At 35.2% G+C, this 13,613-nt stretch overlaps 2 protein-coding genes across 3 annotated transcripts; one reads left to right on the plus strand and one right to left on the minus strand.

Moving 5' to 3' along the window:
* Positions 1-570: 570 nt before the first annotated feature.
* On the minus strand, positions 571-3,884 carry LOC111312492 (glutamyl-tRNA reductase 1, chloroplastic-like). Its single transcript, XM_022912799.2, has 3 exons — positions 3,156-3,884; positions 2,188-2,429; positions 571-2,066 (listed from the first exon to the last, which is right to left on the minus strand). Exons 1-3 carry the CDS (start codon positions 3,436-3,438, stop codon positions 936-938), a joined length of 1,656 nt encoding a protein of 551 aa, XP_022768534.1. The 5' UTR covers positions 3,439-3,884; the 3' UTR covers positions 571-935.
* A 4,675-nt stretch (positions 3,885-8,559) lies between these two features.
* Positions 8,560-13,448, plus strand: LOC111312493 (phosphoenolpyruvate carboxykinase (ATP)-like). 2 transcript variants are annotated; one of them, XM_089766473.1, is made up of 13 exons: positions 8,560-8,690; positions 8,885-9,130; positions 9,230-9,402; positions 9,595-9,748; positions 9,860-9,944; positions 11,028-11,128; positions 11,346-11,644; positions 11,732-11,905; positions 11,987-12,052; positions 12,300-12,478; positions 12,592-12,761; positions 12,863-13,031; positions 13,146-13,448. In XM_089766473.1, exons 2-13 carry the CDS (start codon positions 8,895-8,897, stop codon positions 13,287-13,289), a joined length of 1,950 nt encoding a protein of 649 aa, XP_089622599.1. In that variant the 5' UTR covers positions 8,560-8,690; positions 8,885-8,894; the 3' UTR covers positions 13,290-13,448. The 2 variants fall into 2 exon arrangements, with proteins under 2 accessions (XP_089622599.1, XP_022768535.1); XM_022912800.2 differs by lacking the exon at positions 8,560-8,690 and having other exon boundaries at positions 8,814-9,130.
* Positions 13,449-13,613: the final 165 nt, after the last annotated feature.

The raw sequence follows: 13,613 nt of genomic DNA on the forward strand, positions 1-13,613 counted from the left end.
TGCTGGCTAGTTTTTCGTCTCATCTATTACTCTTGAGAAAAAGCAGTTCGATATAGGCTTCACGGAACTCAATATTTTTACCCGATACCACCATAAATAGATTTCTTTGCTAGAAATGAGAACTTGAAAATCACTAATTTATTTTTTCGTTCACTTGTACTTTTGTTGCATAGTTGATCTGTAATCCCATTTTTTTAGCGAGTTCTTACTTTGAATGAATAAAACACACCACATTTATCCAAAAAGAAAAAGACTAATGAGCCTTTTTTCGATAACACATGGTAGAGTTTGAGGTAGCTTTCCAAAAAGCCCATAGGCAGAAATTCTTTGTATACAATATGCATTAAGCCTTTTCTCATTTGGGTTTTTAATATTTCACCAATTTGGCTATTATTCCCTGGCAATCACACTTGTACTTTTGGCATTGACGACTGTGATACTTAAATCTCCACAAACAACAGCCAACTTGTGAAGCCATTTATGCCAGAACCAAAGTGAACAATTATCCAACAAAAATTTGATATTGCCAGTTTTCACTTAACAAAAATAATGAAAATCCCAATACATACATTTACGAAAAATTCCAGCTCTATATTAAAATAAGCGGCAAATTAATTACAGTGATTAATATTGTTCCCATAGATATCATAAATTCTACCGATGAATCGATATACAAATCAAGCTTGCCTCATACTGCACGCTACAAAGCCGAAAAACCACTAACAAACAAGCTGTAGGAACGTGAAGCCAAATGAGAATCAAGCAAAGTTGTCTTACACCAATTAATGAATTGAAAGATGCCCCATAAGGACCTCAAATTGATCAGTTACTCGATTACAGCAGACCAACACCAGTGACAATGTGAGGAAGGTTTCCTCTTATTTGATTGTGAGGAAGTGTAATTGATTGTAATGTGAGATATTCCTTATTGATGATTACTTTTGGCTTTGTTCTACCTTGGCTCGAATTTTCTGTTCAAAAAGAGATATATCTGACTCAAGGCCGAACATTCTGTTAAGCGCATGCATATTCTCAAGGGTCTCGTTCAGAGTTCGACTATCACTACCATCACATCTCAGGTGCTGCATTGGACCATGTAGAAGTTTATTCACAATACCACGGCTGAGATCATCCACAGCCCTCCTTGTTTTCTTTGGGATATCATCACCCATCTTTGATAAGCATTTCTCTAACTCTGCAACTCTAATTCTCTCTGCGTAGGCTCTCAGCTTCTTGATGGTAGGAACAGTTTCCAGTGAATCCCTCCATGCTTCAAACTGTTTTGATTCCTCAGCAATAATGGCCTGAGCTTCCATTGCTTTTCGTAGTCGGTCCTCTTTATTAGCAGCTACAACCTCCTTCAGGTCATCAACATTGTAAACCCGTGTACCTTCAACATCTCTGACACATGATCCCACATTCCGTGGAACAGAGATATCAATGAAGAGCCTCAAACTGCCAACTTCAGAACTGACAAGAGGGAGATCCTTGACATGCTCTTTCAAAAACAATGGGGTTTCTGATGCTGTACTAGTAAAGACCACATCAGCTTCAGCTGCACAAGCCAGCATTTCTGTAAGGGGTTTGTAAATAATCTCAACACCTTTCATCTCCTCATGGATTGCAGCAACTTTCTCCTCACTTCTGTTAACAACCACCATCTTGGTGCAACCTTTCGCTACCAAGTGCTTGATCACAAGCTTTCCCATCTTCCCTGCTCCAATAACCAACATTCGAGCAGTAGCATGCGAGGACTCAGGAAGCTTCATCAAAGCCAGTTCAACAGCAGCAGAGCTAACAGAAACAGCCCCAGCAGCAATGTTAGTCTCTGTTCTAACCCGCTTCCCAACAGTAATTGCATGCTTGAATAGCCCACCAATATTCCTTCCAAAGCCAACAACACCTTGCCCAACTTTGACAGCCTGTTTAACTTGTGCAAGAATTTGGCCTTCTCCAAGAACAAGAGAGTCAAGACCAGCAGATACTTCAAAGAGATGCTTTGTAGCATCCTTGTTGTACAACAAAAATCGGTGCTCGCAAATCTCTGAAACTGGGATGCCACTAGTCTGCAACAAAATTGTTGTTAGTTAAACAATTACTGCCAGATTTAAAGTTATCATATAAAATTGAGAAGCTAATTTTATAGAGGTAAATATCACAAACTATAGAGCCCAAAGAGTAATGTACCTTTGACATCCATTCAGTTACTTCTTTGACTCCACGATGCTGGGATAGAGCCACAACATATATTTCCATCCTGTTGCAGGTGCTAAGAACAGCAGCCTCTTCTATATGATTCAAACCACATAACTCGCCAATGACTCGTGGCCATTCTGCTTCTGGAATGGCAAGTTTCTCACGCATCTCCACAGGTGCAGTGTGAACACTAAGCCCTATGACCACAATGCTGCTCCTTTCCTTTGTATATCCTGGCATGGACCAATCACAAGATTTTCAGTAAAACAATTGTACAGGAAAATTAACATGCATATTATGCTAAAAGGGTATCATATCTAAATATTTGATGCTTAAAATTTAGAAGTTTCCAGGTATTAAAGGCATGAAATTATGCCGATTTAACCGAGCTCACAATGTAGGGAACCATATGCAAGCTACAATCATTTTTAGGAGTCCGGTCATGGAAACACTTTCCTTCGTCTTCAAAACTTCAGGAACTAGCTATTATTTACACAGTAAGATAATAAAATTCCAAGATACATATTAAGGAATAGTTTCTACATTGAAGGCATAGCTCAAAGTTTGATTTCCCATTCAATCAGCAAACAAAAGCAAAAGTAAGCAATTGTATGCATCGAGGTAGAAAATACACCCACAATTCTTTTGCAATAATATTTTTATTCATCTCATACAGAATAAACCTATACAAACAGACCAAACACAAGAATCTAATACTTTATTCTGTGGGTTTCTTGATCTCAATTAACATTCCTAGTCAATTGTTGCTCTAAAGATTATGAACTAGTCAAATAGTTATGCTTCAAAAATTGAAACTTTTCAGTCAAATCACATTATGGAGCGCATTAATCAAATAACAATTTACAATCAAACCCAAAACTGAAAAACAAAAAATTCAGCCAAAGCAATTGAAGGAGAAAAAAAGAGAAAAATTTAGCAGAAATTAAAGATAAACGTACTGTCAGCTGCGGATGTCTTGAGCTGTTCAAGAGCAGAGAGTGCAGAAGCCTTAGATGGATCGATTTTTTCACTTTCCAAAGCGACGTTGGATTGAGCAACATCACATCTAACTCCTCCACTCCTCTGAACCATACCCTTCCTTCCACGATTAGGCTTGGAAAAGGCCTTCATTTGCTGCTGACAAGGAAAATAAACCCGTAAAGAAGAACCCGAAGACGATGAACAAGATTTGACCAACAAACTCTCCAATTTAGCACCAGAAAAAATCGAAGAAACCGCCATGGTTTTTGAAAAAATAAAAAGTTTGAAAAAATAAAAAGCTCACGATCTAAAACTCCCCCCAAAAAATAACAACCCAAAAACCCAACTTAAAGGGAGAAATAGAGCGTGAGCTTCAATGGGTATTTTTTTTTTCCTAGAAAAAGAAGGGAAAGGCGTGTGGTTTGCTTAAGTATTGTTTTTGGTTTTAAAAAAAAGAGGCGGAGGAGAGGAAAAGGAAAGAGTCCGGGCCTCAGAGTCGGGTGGATTTTGTTTACTGGCATGAAATAATTGACCGATCAAATCAACTTCTGCGTTTGGGAAAGAAAGATAAGAAAATGTGGGAAATATGAGTTACTACCAATAAATTGGGGGATTGGGGAAGGGCCTAGGAGAGAAACAGAGAGGATTTGTGATTTTGTTTTCTCGAGTCTGATTGGCTGATGGAACACACGTTTTATCCAGACTCCTTTTGCTTTTGCCTTCATGCTTTTATAGGTTCCCTCACTGGCTGGCCTAAGGCTACTACTTGTTTGGACAGCAAGAATTTAATTTCCATTTTGAATTTTCATTTTTTTTTGAAGAGAGAGGTTTAGGGATTGCAATCTGTTGAGCCATGGGTTTTAGATTGACTGTTTATCAAGCAATAATATAGTTTAATATACCATATTCATTTGAGGGAATAAATCACATTTTAACATTGGAATGTAAATGTATATGATATGTTTCAATAGGGCATGAATACATGTATACTTAAATAATGTATTTATTACTTTTGCTTTATCTCAAGATTTTCATTAATTAATGTTTGTAACAAAGTATGTCAATAATTATATAATTTATTGATAGAATGTTAAATTTTTAATTTTAATTATTATATACAAATTAAATTAAATGGGTTTTGATGCTGTAAACAAACTATTTAAGCATACTTCCTAAATTTTTTTAGCTTGGACAGGCTTGTGAATTTTCATGTATCGGTCTGATGAAGACAAAAGTTTATTAATGACATGAAATTCCTGTACTAAAATCAAAGGTGAGTATCAAAGCATTATTGTTCATTTTGATTCTTCTACTCTGTCTACATTTATATTCTTATGATCTGTCTAATGCTAACTATAGATTGGCAGCGTCACATCGTAGGCCGCTCGTGGCCATTGGATGATAAGTAGGGAAATAAGGGCCTGCTCTTTTCCTTTTTTCTTTTACAGAAGTGTAGATGAGATAGATACGATGAGAAATTAAGAGATAAGATGTGGGAAGTTGGGTTGCGGCCATGTGTGATGGAGATTGGGTTTCTAAGATTTCAGGTTCACTGGTCGCCACAACTTTTCTTACAATTCCTGGTCTGCACAACTATGCTTACTTTTCAAGATGTGGAGCAGCTTTGCTTGGTTCTGTAATAACAATAATTACTGTTAAACTGTCTTGCTTTGCGTACCGTTGAGCAACTTGATGATAAGTCCTCCCATGACAAAGAGGGATGGCTAATTAAGGAGGACAAAAATTATCACTTTCAATAAATTTTATTGAATTAGTACAACGATATATATTTCAAAAGTAATTAAAAAAATTAAAACATATATATGATAATATTAATCTCATTGTGAATTTAAAAAATTATATTATTTGTGTAAAAACAATTTTTTAAAATACTTATATCACATAATAATTATAATTTTTATCAATACGATATTTATGAGATATATATGTATTTCAATAAATTAATATATATTTTAAAATATTATACGAAAAGTTTCACATTATATTAATAAATTTAGATAAATTTTTTTAAAAATGTATAACATTCGTTTCGACTGTTTCTTTGATTTTAAGTTACTTTTAAGTTAAGATGAAATATTAAAATGCTTTCGAATATTTCATTTCGTAATTTGATAGAAACAATAAGAATTACGTTAAAAAAAAATAAAGAAAAAAATTTGGCATTTGGGCAAGTTGCACAATTCTCCAACCGACTTGGGGCAAATTGTTTCACAGCTCTAGCCTCTAGGAGTGATAGAGTTGTCTATCTAATTTCATTATCTTCTAGCATATCTAAATGATCTAATCCGACAATCTTGCCTTGTTGCCAAAGGAAATGCCTACATATAATATAATTAATTAACTTTAATTTGCAAATATTTTCAAAATTTCTCTTAAATCCATGGGACAAGTACCTGCAATATTGTGTTTTACAAAAGCAATAACAGATGTCCAATTAATAGTCAGACTCGTGCTTAATGGTCTTAGAAATAATTTGCTTAGTGTGAAGATTAGGGTTTTCCAACTAGCTAGGGAAGCTTTAGCTTGAAATGTTTCTTTGTTTTCATTTTAGTACATGATTGTAGTGCATTCCAAGAATCCTGCACAAGTTGTCGCTCATAGATTTTTGAGCTGTGGCTTGGCAACACCGTTCAAGAAATTACTCTGATTTGTTAAAACAAATTAACCATCTTTTCGTCCTGAATCATATACTAATCTTTTAAGAACTTTTCCAAAAGCTTGGAGCACTGCAACCAACAAAACTAGGAGACATATTTACTAGGAAAATGTGTAAAAATTTCAATGAAGTTAGTAAGAACAGGTTAAACTTGGCACTAATGAGTTTCCACCTGGAGGCAGTAGGATCTTTGTATCTGATTCTTCCCCCAGCAAGCTGGCCAGTTCGTGGAATGATCAAATTCTTTAATATTATCAGTACTTTATCAGCATTCAGCTGCATACTTGAACCAAAAGCAAAAATGATCAATGATATATATATATATATGTATATATATATATATATATATGTGGAACTAGCTAGCTAGGAGGGAGGCTGCTGTTATAAATAACTGGTTAGATTACGTTTGCATGATCCTGAACGAGTGTCAAACAATTATATCGATGAAAACTAATGTACTCAATCAGTTACTACGTTTACTTTGCTGGTTTAAGATTTTCCAAGTGGTTTTGGTCTTATATAAGATACAGAAGAAAATATCTTTCATATCAAAGAAACCTGAGTGGGGGCAAGGCGAGTTGGAACAGTACATTAATCACCAAACCAGGAGAAATTAGACCAATTATTAATCAAATTCAACAATCTTGACGTGATGTCAAAGCTACTGGGCACGGCCTATATGTGATTATAAATAAGGTGCTCGTGCTGCTTTTGCTTTATTATGAAAAAAGATGCAAAAATCTGTGTAAAAGAGATCAATCCAAAGCAGCTGTTTTTAATCCCTGGGTTAGTGAGAGTCTAAGTCATATAATAAAATTGGGTGCGCTTGGCTGGGTGTTCAAGCAAACTATGTTATCTACCAATTACACCCAACCTAAGTTAGGATTAGACAGGGTAGAAGCCTAAGTTCAGCTGTGTCCAACAAGAAATATAGAACAACAGCTGGCCCATGCGAGCCCCCAATTCTTTTCGGTTTCTTACTGTTTTTTCCACAATAAAAAGGGAACAAAATGAACTGTTCGGATTTCATACGGTTAAGCGGCGCATGATAAAAAAATAACAATAATAATTTAAAATTAAAAATTTTTATATATAAATTTAATAAAAATAAAAATTTCATATTTCATATTTGACATATTTATAAAATTTATTATATGAATATTGTTATATTTTATACGTATTTAATAAAAATAATAAAAAATATAAATTACCATATCTAAACAATAATATCTTTGACTGTAACCGGTTGATAAAATTAGCATCATGATCATGATCATAATTGTTGTTGTTATTATTATTATTATTATTATTATATAAAATGTTTACGCTACTAAGTTGAAAAGGGAACAACAATTGTGTGTATCCAACGTGGTGTTGCTTAGGCTATCCCCATATTTTAATATGGTCTATCTTTGAAAGGAGAAAAGAAAAATCAGAAAACCACAAAGACAAGGTAGATTATTACATATAAGATTATTATAGAAATTAATAAATCATTGAAGAGTTCATTGTAGACAATTACCTTCTATTTTTTGTGATTTCGTTTCTTTATACCTACAAATCAATAGGTAATCGTTTCTTTTACTATAGTGAAAATCAAATATATAATTATTAATTTACTTTGTAATGAGTTGAGAGTATAATATATTTATTTCATAGGATTATTATTATTTTTTTTTGGAAGAGCCAACAGATAAAAATTATCAAATGTAAAATTGCATATGGTTTGATTGCTTACCTATAAAACTTCCCACTAATAATTTGTTTTTTTTAATATTTAAAATTATCAAAATTTAAATTTTAATCACCGTAATTAAAAATTTAACATTTCATAAATAAATAATGCAACTGTGGACAGCAACTTATCAATTGCATAAGCATGACAAACTTAATTTCATTTGAGAATGACAGTACTAATTTTATAAAACGGTTAGAATGGGAAAAACTTGGTTTTCAATGGGTAATTAGTAAACTAACTTTATATGTGAAAGTGAAATAATGCAGAAAAAAATAACCTCAGAATCGGTCAAAAAAACTCATTTCAGATTCATAAGATCCCCTTATTCACGCATGGCTTGTGATTAAATTAAATCAGTCACATGTGATGACATTGAAAAATAAATATATACTAAAGGTTTTATAACTTTTTTAGACCTCAACTAATCCAAATTTGCTACAATTTCAGTAAAACGAGAATTTAGCAATGAAAATTTAAGAAATTTTGATGAAATAACATGTTATGTAGGATAGGGTTTCAAAAAATAAATAAAACCCGAAACAAAATTGCAGGTATCAATAAAACTTTATATTATTCGTGCCTGCTGATACAGCAATATGCTCGGGCAAACCGAAAACGTGTGCTGGTTTCATGGCAGAATAAAATCCAAAACAAAATTGCCTAACAGTCGCGTGAAATGTTGATTAAATGTTGATTCTTAATTTTAATGTTAATGGTTTAAATTCTAAAAAATTTAAATAAAAAAGTCTTCATATTATTTTTGTATGCTGAGACTAGTTATATGCTCTGGCGAACCGAAAACGTGTGCCGGTTGCGTGACAGATTCAATCAATAATCTAATACCGTTTTGTCTTGGATGAGATTTTTGGAAATTTCCTCTTCCAACCATGGTTAAATCAACCAAGCTTTCAAATTTCCTGCTCTGCTGAAGCCTTTATATATGGAAGTTGTCCATTGCCTTTGAACTAACATCTTCCAAGCTTTCTTAGGTGGCACTAATTGGATGGTCGATTCCAACACTTCTTAATCATTTCTCTTTGATATCCTCTCTTTTCTTCGTCGTCCTTATCCTGATTTCGAGCTGAAATTAAGGATCTGGTTCGTTCTCTTTCTTGATTTGTATACGTAATTCTTTTTCTCATTTTGCATAAATGGTTATCATCTTTGCATGGTTCGTTTGGAAGGGTCTTAATAAATGCGCGCTGTCACTTAGTTTCCCTTGTTAAAGTTTTAAAGATTGATATATGATAATTCCTGATCATCCGGCTTGTTGTTTATCATATGTACTGTAGAGAACATATTATGGCCAACAATAGAGTTGGACAAAACGGGCTTGCCAAAATCCAAACGCAAAAGAAGGAAGCTGATGTTTGCCACGATGACAGTGCAGCTCCTGTTAAAGCTCAGACGATCGACGAGCTTCATTCTCTTCAGAAGAAGAAATCTGCTCCCAATACACCCCTTAAAGATACTCAGGGTGTTTTTGCTAACAACATCACTGAAATAGAACGCCAAAAGCAGCAGCTACAATCGATCAGGTACAAAGAAATGAATCGTTCTAAGCCTCTAATTTTGGTTGAATAGGCGCACTAATATGATTTGTTTTGGCTTAATTTTGCTGGAAAATCATGGAACAGTGCTTCATTGGCATCCCTGACGCGAGAGACTGGTCCAAAGGTGGTGAAAGGTGATCCTGCGAGGAAGCTTGAGACTCCCAAGGAGGCCCATGTTCACCATTTTAGTCCGACGATCGGTGTTAGTGATAGCGCCCTCAAGTTTATTCACGTCCTTTATAATCTTTCTCCTGCTGGTATACATATTTTTCTTTCCTTAATTGGTTTTTTTGTTATATTTTCAAGTTTCAACTATGCCTTTAGGGGCTTTATCCATCCAGAAAAGTCCCAAAATGTGCCAATATCATTTTCTGTTTTAGAAATCAGTGATCTGAATTTTACGAAAGATTGGGATATCTTAACCGGATCTTTTCTTGAATATGGCACAGAACTTTACGAGCAAGCTATTAAATATGAGAAAGGGTCATTCATAACTGCAACCGGTGCTTTAGCCACACTTTCTGGGGCAAAGACAGGTCGATCACCCAGAGACAAACGTGTAGTCAAGGACGAAACCACAGAGGATGAACTTTGGTGGGGAAAGTAAGTTGGTTAATCGGCCACTGCCAATCTCAGTATCTGATCACCTTCTCAACGATAAACCCTTTATCATTTTCTTAATTTAGTTTCACAGTAATCTATATTCCTTGACAGGGGCTCGCCCAACATCGAAATGGACGAGCATACCTTTATGGTGAACAGAGAAAGAGCTGTCGATTACTTGAATTCCTTGGACAAGGTATTGGTAGTTATGTACACTTACACGTAATATCCGGCTTTAATTATAGGAATCTGATTCAAGACTTATTCTATATTTGATCAAGTTGTCGGTTGCTTACTGCTTTAACTAGTCCTACTTGCACTTCATTCTCCAACATGCCAAAGCAACTGGATTTCATTGAATAATATAATCCGTTCATGGGGAAGACGTGTTAACGGCTGGCAAAGAGCCCAGTCAAGCATATAGTATAATGATTAACCCATTCACTTATTCAATGCTACTTTTTTGACCCAAAAATATTCCCCTAATTTAATTATAAACCAGGTGGGATTCTTATCCATTCCCAAATCGAAGGATTTGAATCTCATTTTATGTACCTATTTTGATGATGATGGTTGTTTGCCTAATGCCACTTTGACTAATTCCAGCAAGGAGGCTAATGTAACTTTGTCCTAAGTGGACTTAGTAACCAGTCCTTATCTTTTCATGGACACGAGACAACCGCGTTTCATATTTTTTTTCCTTTTTCTTGTCCTGATATGAGTTGAATCTGTCCTGTCTTAAACCCTCCAATACTTGGTATGATTTTGTATGGTTCCTTTACCTCTCTGTTGTGAACTTTCCATGGTTTCTGAGTCCCTTATTGGAACTAGAATGCCATATTCGACATCAATAGTTTATTTGGAACGATTAATATAGGATCCATCTCTCTCCATGTTCTGTTAGGGGAGAAAACATTTTAGAGAGTTGACAATACAGCCTAACAGAAGCCAAAGATTGAACAGGGAACTCTGTTTTATTTGTTACCCCAAGATAGATGAGAGCTTTAATTTTCTAGTGGATTTTACCCAACAGAAGACATGACCAGACACAATTACCTTGGATAATCCTTTTGTTTGATTCATAGGCAGTTTTGGGTATTATGTTCAAAAATATTGTTTTGCTGAGAACCTATTAAATACTAGGCGAAAATGATCACAGAACTTCCATAATCTCATGATTATTTGTCATTGAAATTCTAATAATTTTTATGTTCCATAAAGTATATCAATGAGAATATACACTGAAGAAAAGCAGTGATGCTGGTAATCTGTATTACAGGTCTTTGTGAATGATCAGTTCCTCAATTGGGACCCAAAACACAGAATCAAAGTTCGTATCATATCTGCCAGAGCTTATCATTCCTTGTTCATGCACAACATGTAAGTAATGAATAAAAAAATACTTACCACGAAATTTTTGTTCATTCCACAACTAGATATAATATATAGCTGATTTTATCTGCTTGAAAATTTTCAACTTAAACTAAATTTAGTAGGAAAAAAAGGGAAATTGTAAGTTTAATAGTATAAAGCAATAAACAAAAGGCGCAATGATATTGTTCAAGTAGCGAACATATGATAATTGGGTGGGTTGCAGGTGCATCCGCCCCACTCCAGAAGAGCTGGAGGATTTTGGTACTCCAGATTTCACCATATACAATGCTGGGCAGTTCCCATGTAACCGTTACACCCATTACATGACTTCTTCTACTAGCATAGACCTCAACCTTGCTAGAAGAGAGATGGTCATTCTTGGCACACAGTACGCTGGGGAAATGAAGAAAGGTTTATTCAGTGTAATGCACTATCTCATGCCAAAGCGTCAAATCCTCTCCCTTCACTCCGGATGCAACATGGGGAAGGATGGCGATGTAGCCCTTTTCTTCGGATTATCAGGTATAGTGTTGTTGAGCCATCACTGGAAATTGGAGAATGTATTTCTGTTCTGTATGTCCTAAATGATTTTCCTACCTTTTGATATAGGTACAGGGAAGACAACTCTGTCCACTGATCATAACAGGTATTTAATTGGAGATGATGAGCATTGCTGGAGTGAGAATGGTGTCTCAAATATAGAAGGCGGTTGCTATGCTAAGTGCATTGATTTGTCAAAAGTGAAGGAGCCTGATATTTGGAATGCCATCAAGTTTGGGACTGGTAAAAGTCTGATTCATCTTCATTTCCTACTAGAAATCTCTATCTATTGAAATATTTAACTTGACTGCTTGTGTTCCCCAGTGTTAGAGAATGTGGTGTTTGAGGAGCATACTCGAGAAGTGGATCACTCAGATAAATCTGTCACAGGTAAAGCAGAATCAGTGAATTTGAGTGATTACTGTTCAAATTTTAGGAGGATAATGTCCTGATAAATCCCTTGAAACTGATGGCATGAAGGAATGAATTTTTCTGTCATTTGTATACCTTCAATTTTCATATGATACATCATTCGATGAGTTTTTTCAAGTGTCTAAACTCTAAAAGAAAATTATATAAATATAGATTTGAAATTGTCTGGTGCCACTTACTGATCTGATGAGGCAATTGGTTGCAGAGAACACTAGGGCAGCCTATCCTATTGAGTATATCCCCAATGCTAAGATACCATGTGTTGGTCCTCATCCAAAGAATGTCATCCTTCTGGCTTGTGATGCATTTGGTGTGCTTCCTCCCGTGAGCAAGCTGAGCCTGGCACAAACCATGTATCACTTCATCAGTGGCTACACAGCTCTGGTACTTTAAGAAATCTTCGGCATTTTTTTTTTCAGATATACCCAATAGATATGCATCGTTGTAAACTCAACTTAGCATTAATCATTGCAACAAATTTCTTTATCATAAAACAGGTTGCTGGGACAGAGGAAGGTGTGAAGGAGCCACAGGCCACATTTTCAGCCTGCTTTGGTGCGGCATTTATAATGCTGCACCCGACCAAGTATGCTGCAATGTTAGCAGAAAAGATGCAAAAGCATGGGGCTACAGGGTGGCTTGTTAACACTGGCTGGTCAGGAGGAAGGTATACATGTAACTATACTGTAAAACATGAAATCTAGTTCGTGCATTTAAATTTGAGTGATATTAATTTTTGGTTTATTATGTTCTTTCCTTTCTGGGCAGCTATGGGTCAGGCGGTCGTATTAAGTTAGCATACACAAGAAGGATCATCGATGCCATTCACTCAGGAAGCCTTTTGGAGGCAAACTACAAAAAGACTGACGTATTTGGTCTAGAAATTCCAACTGAGATCGACGGTGTCCCTTCTGAAATCCTGGACCCTGTGAACACCGTAAGTTGGCTTTCTCTTCTTCGTTTCGCCACTGTTCTTGACTTGCATCTTTTTAATCTTTCTAGTCTTTAGTTTACAGTAGTCTGAAGTTTTATTTATTCAATTGAATTGCAGTGGCCAAACAAGATGGCCTACAAGGATACCCTACTGAAGTTGGCTGGTTTGTTCAAGAAAAACTTCGAGGGATTCATGAATTATAAGATAGGAAAAGACAGCAAGCTGACGGAAGAGATCCTCGCAGCTGGTCCTATCTTTTGAGCAGCCATCTGCTTTGAGATTGGTGGAGAGATGGTTTAATGTAAAAGAAATAATTGAGACAAGTAGGATATGCTTGTCAATCCAATGTATTTCTATTTCCTTGTTGTCATGGACTTTTCTCCTACGTTAAAAATTTTCTTATGAATTGGAGTTTTAAGATTTGGTTTTGGGTTTGGTTAGATAATTTTGTATCTCTGAGATTTATTAAGTTTTGAATGAGATAAAGTCATTCAAGTTAAGACTTTCCAAATTATAAATATTTAGATATATGTAATAAATTTTTAGGTCTCATGTTTGTTGTTTGGTAAATTAAATAAATTTAAT

This window comes from Durio zibethinus, chromosome 1 (assembly GCF_047325235.1).
Source record: "Durio zibethinus cultivar Kanyao isolate XHJ-2024 chromosome 1, ASM4732523v1, whole genome shotgun sequence".
NCBI lineage: Eukaryota > Viridiplantae > Streptophyta > Magnoliopsida > Malvales > Malvaceae > Durio > Durio zibethinus.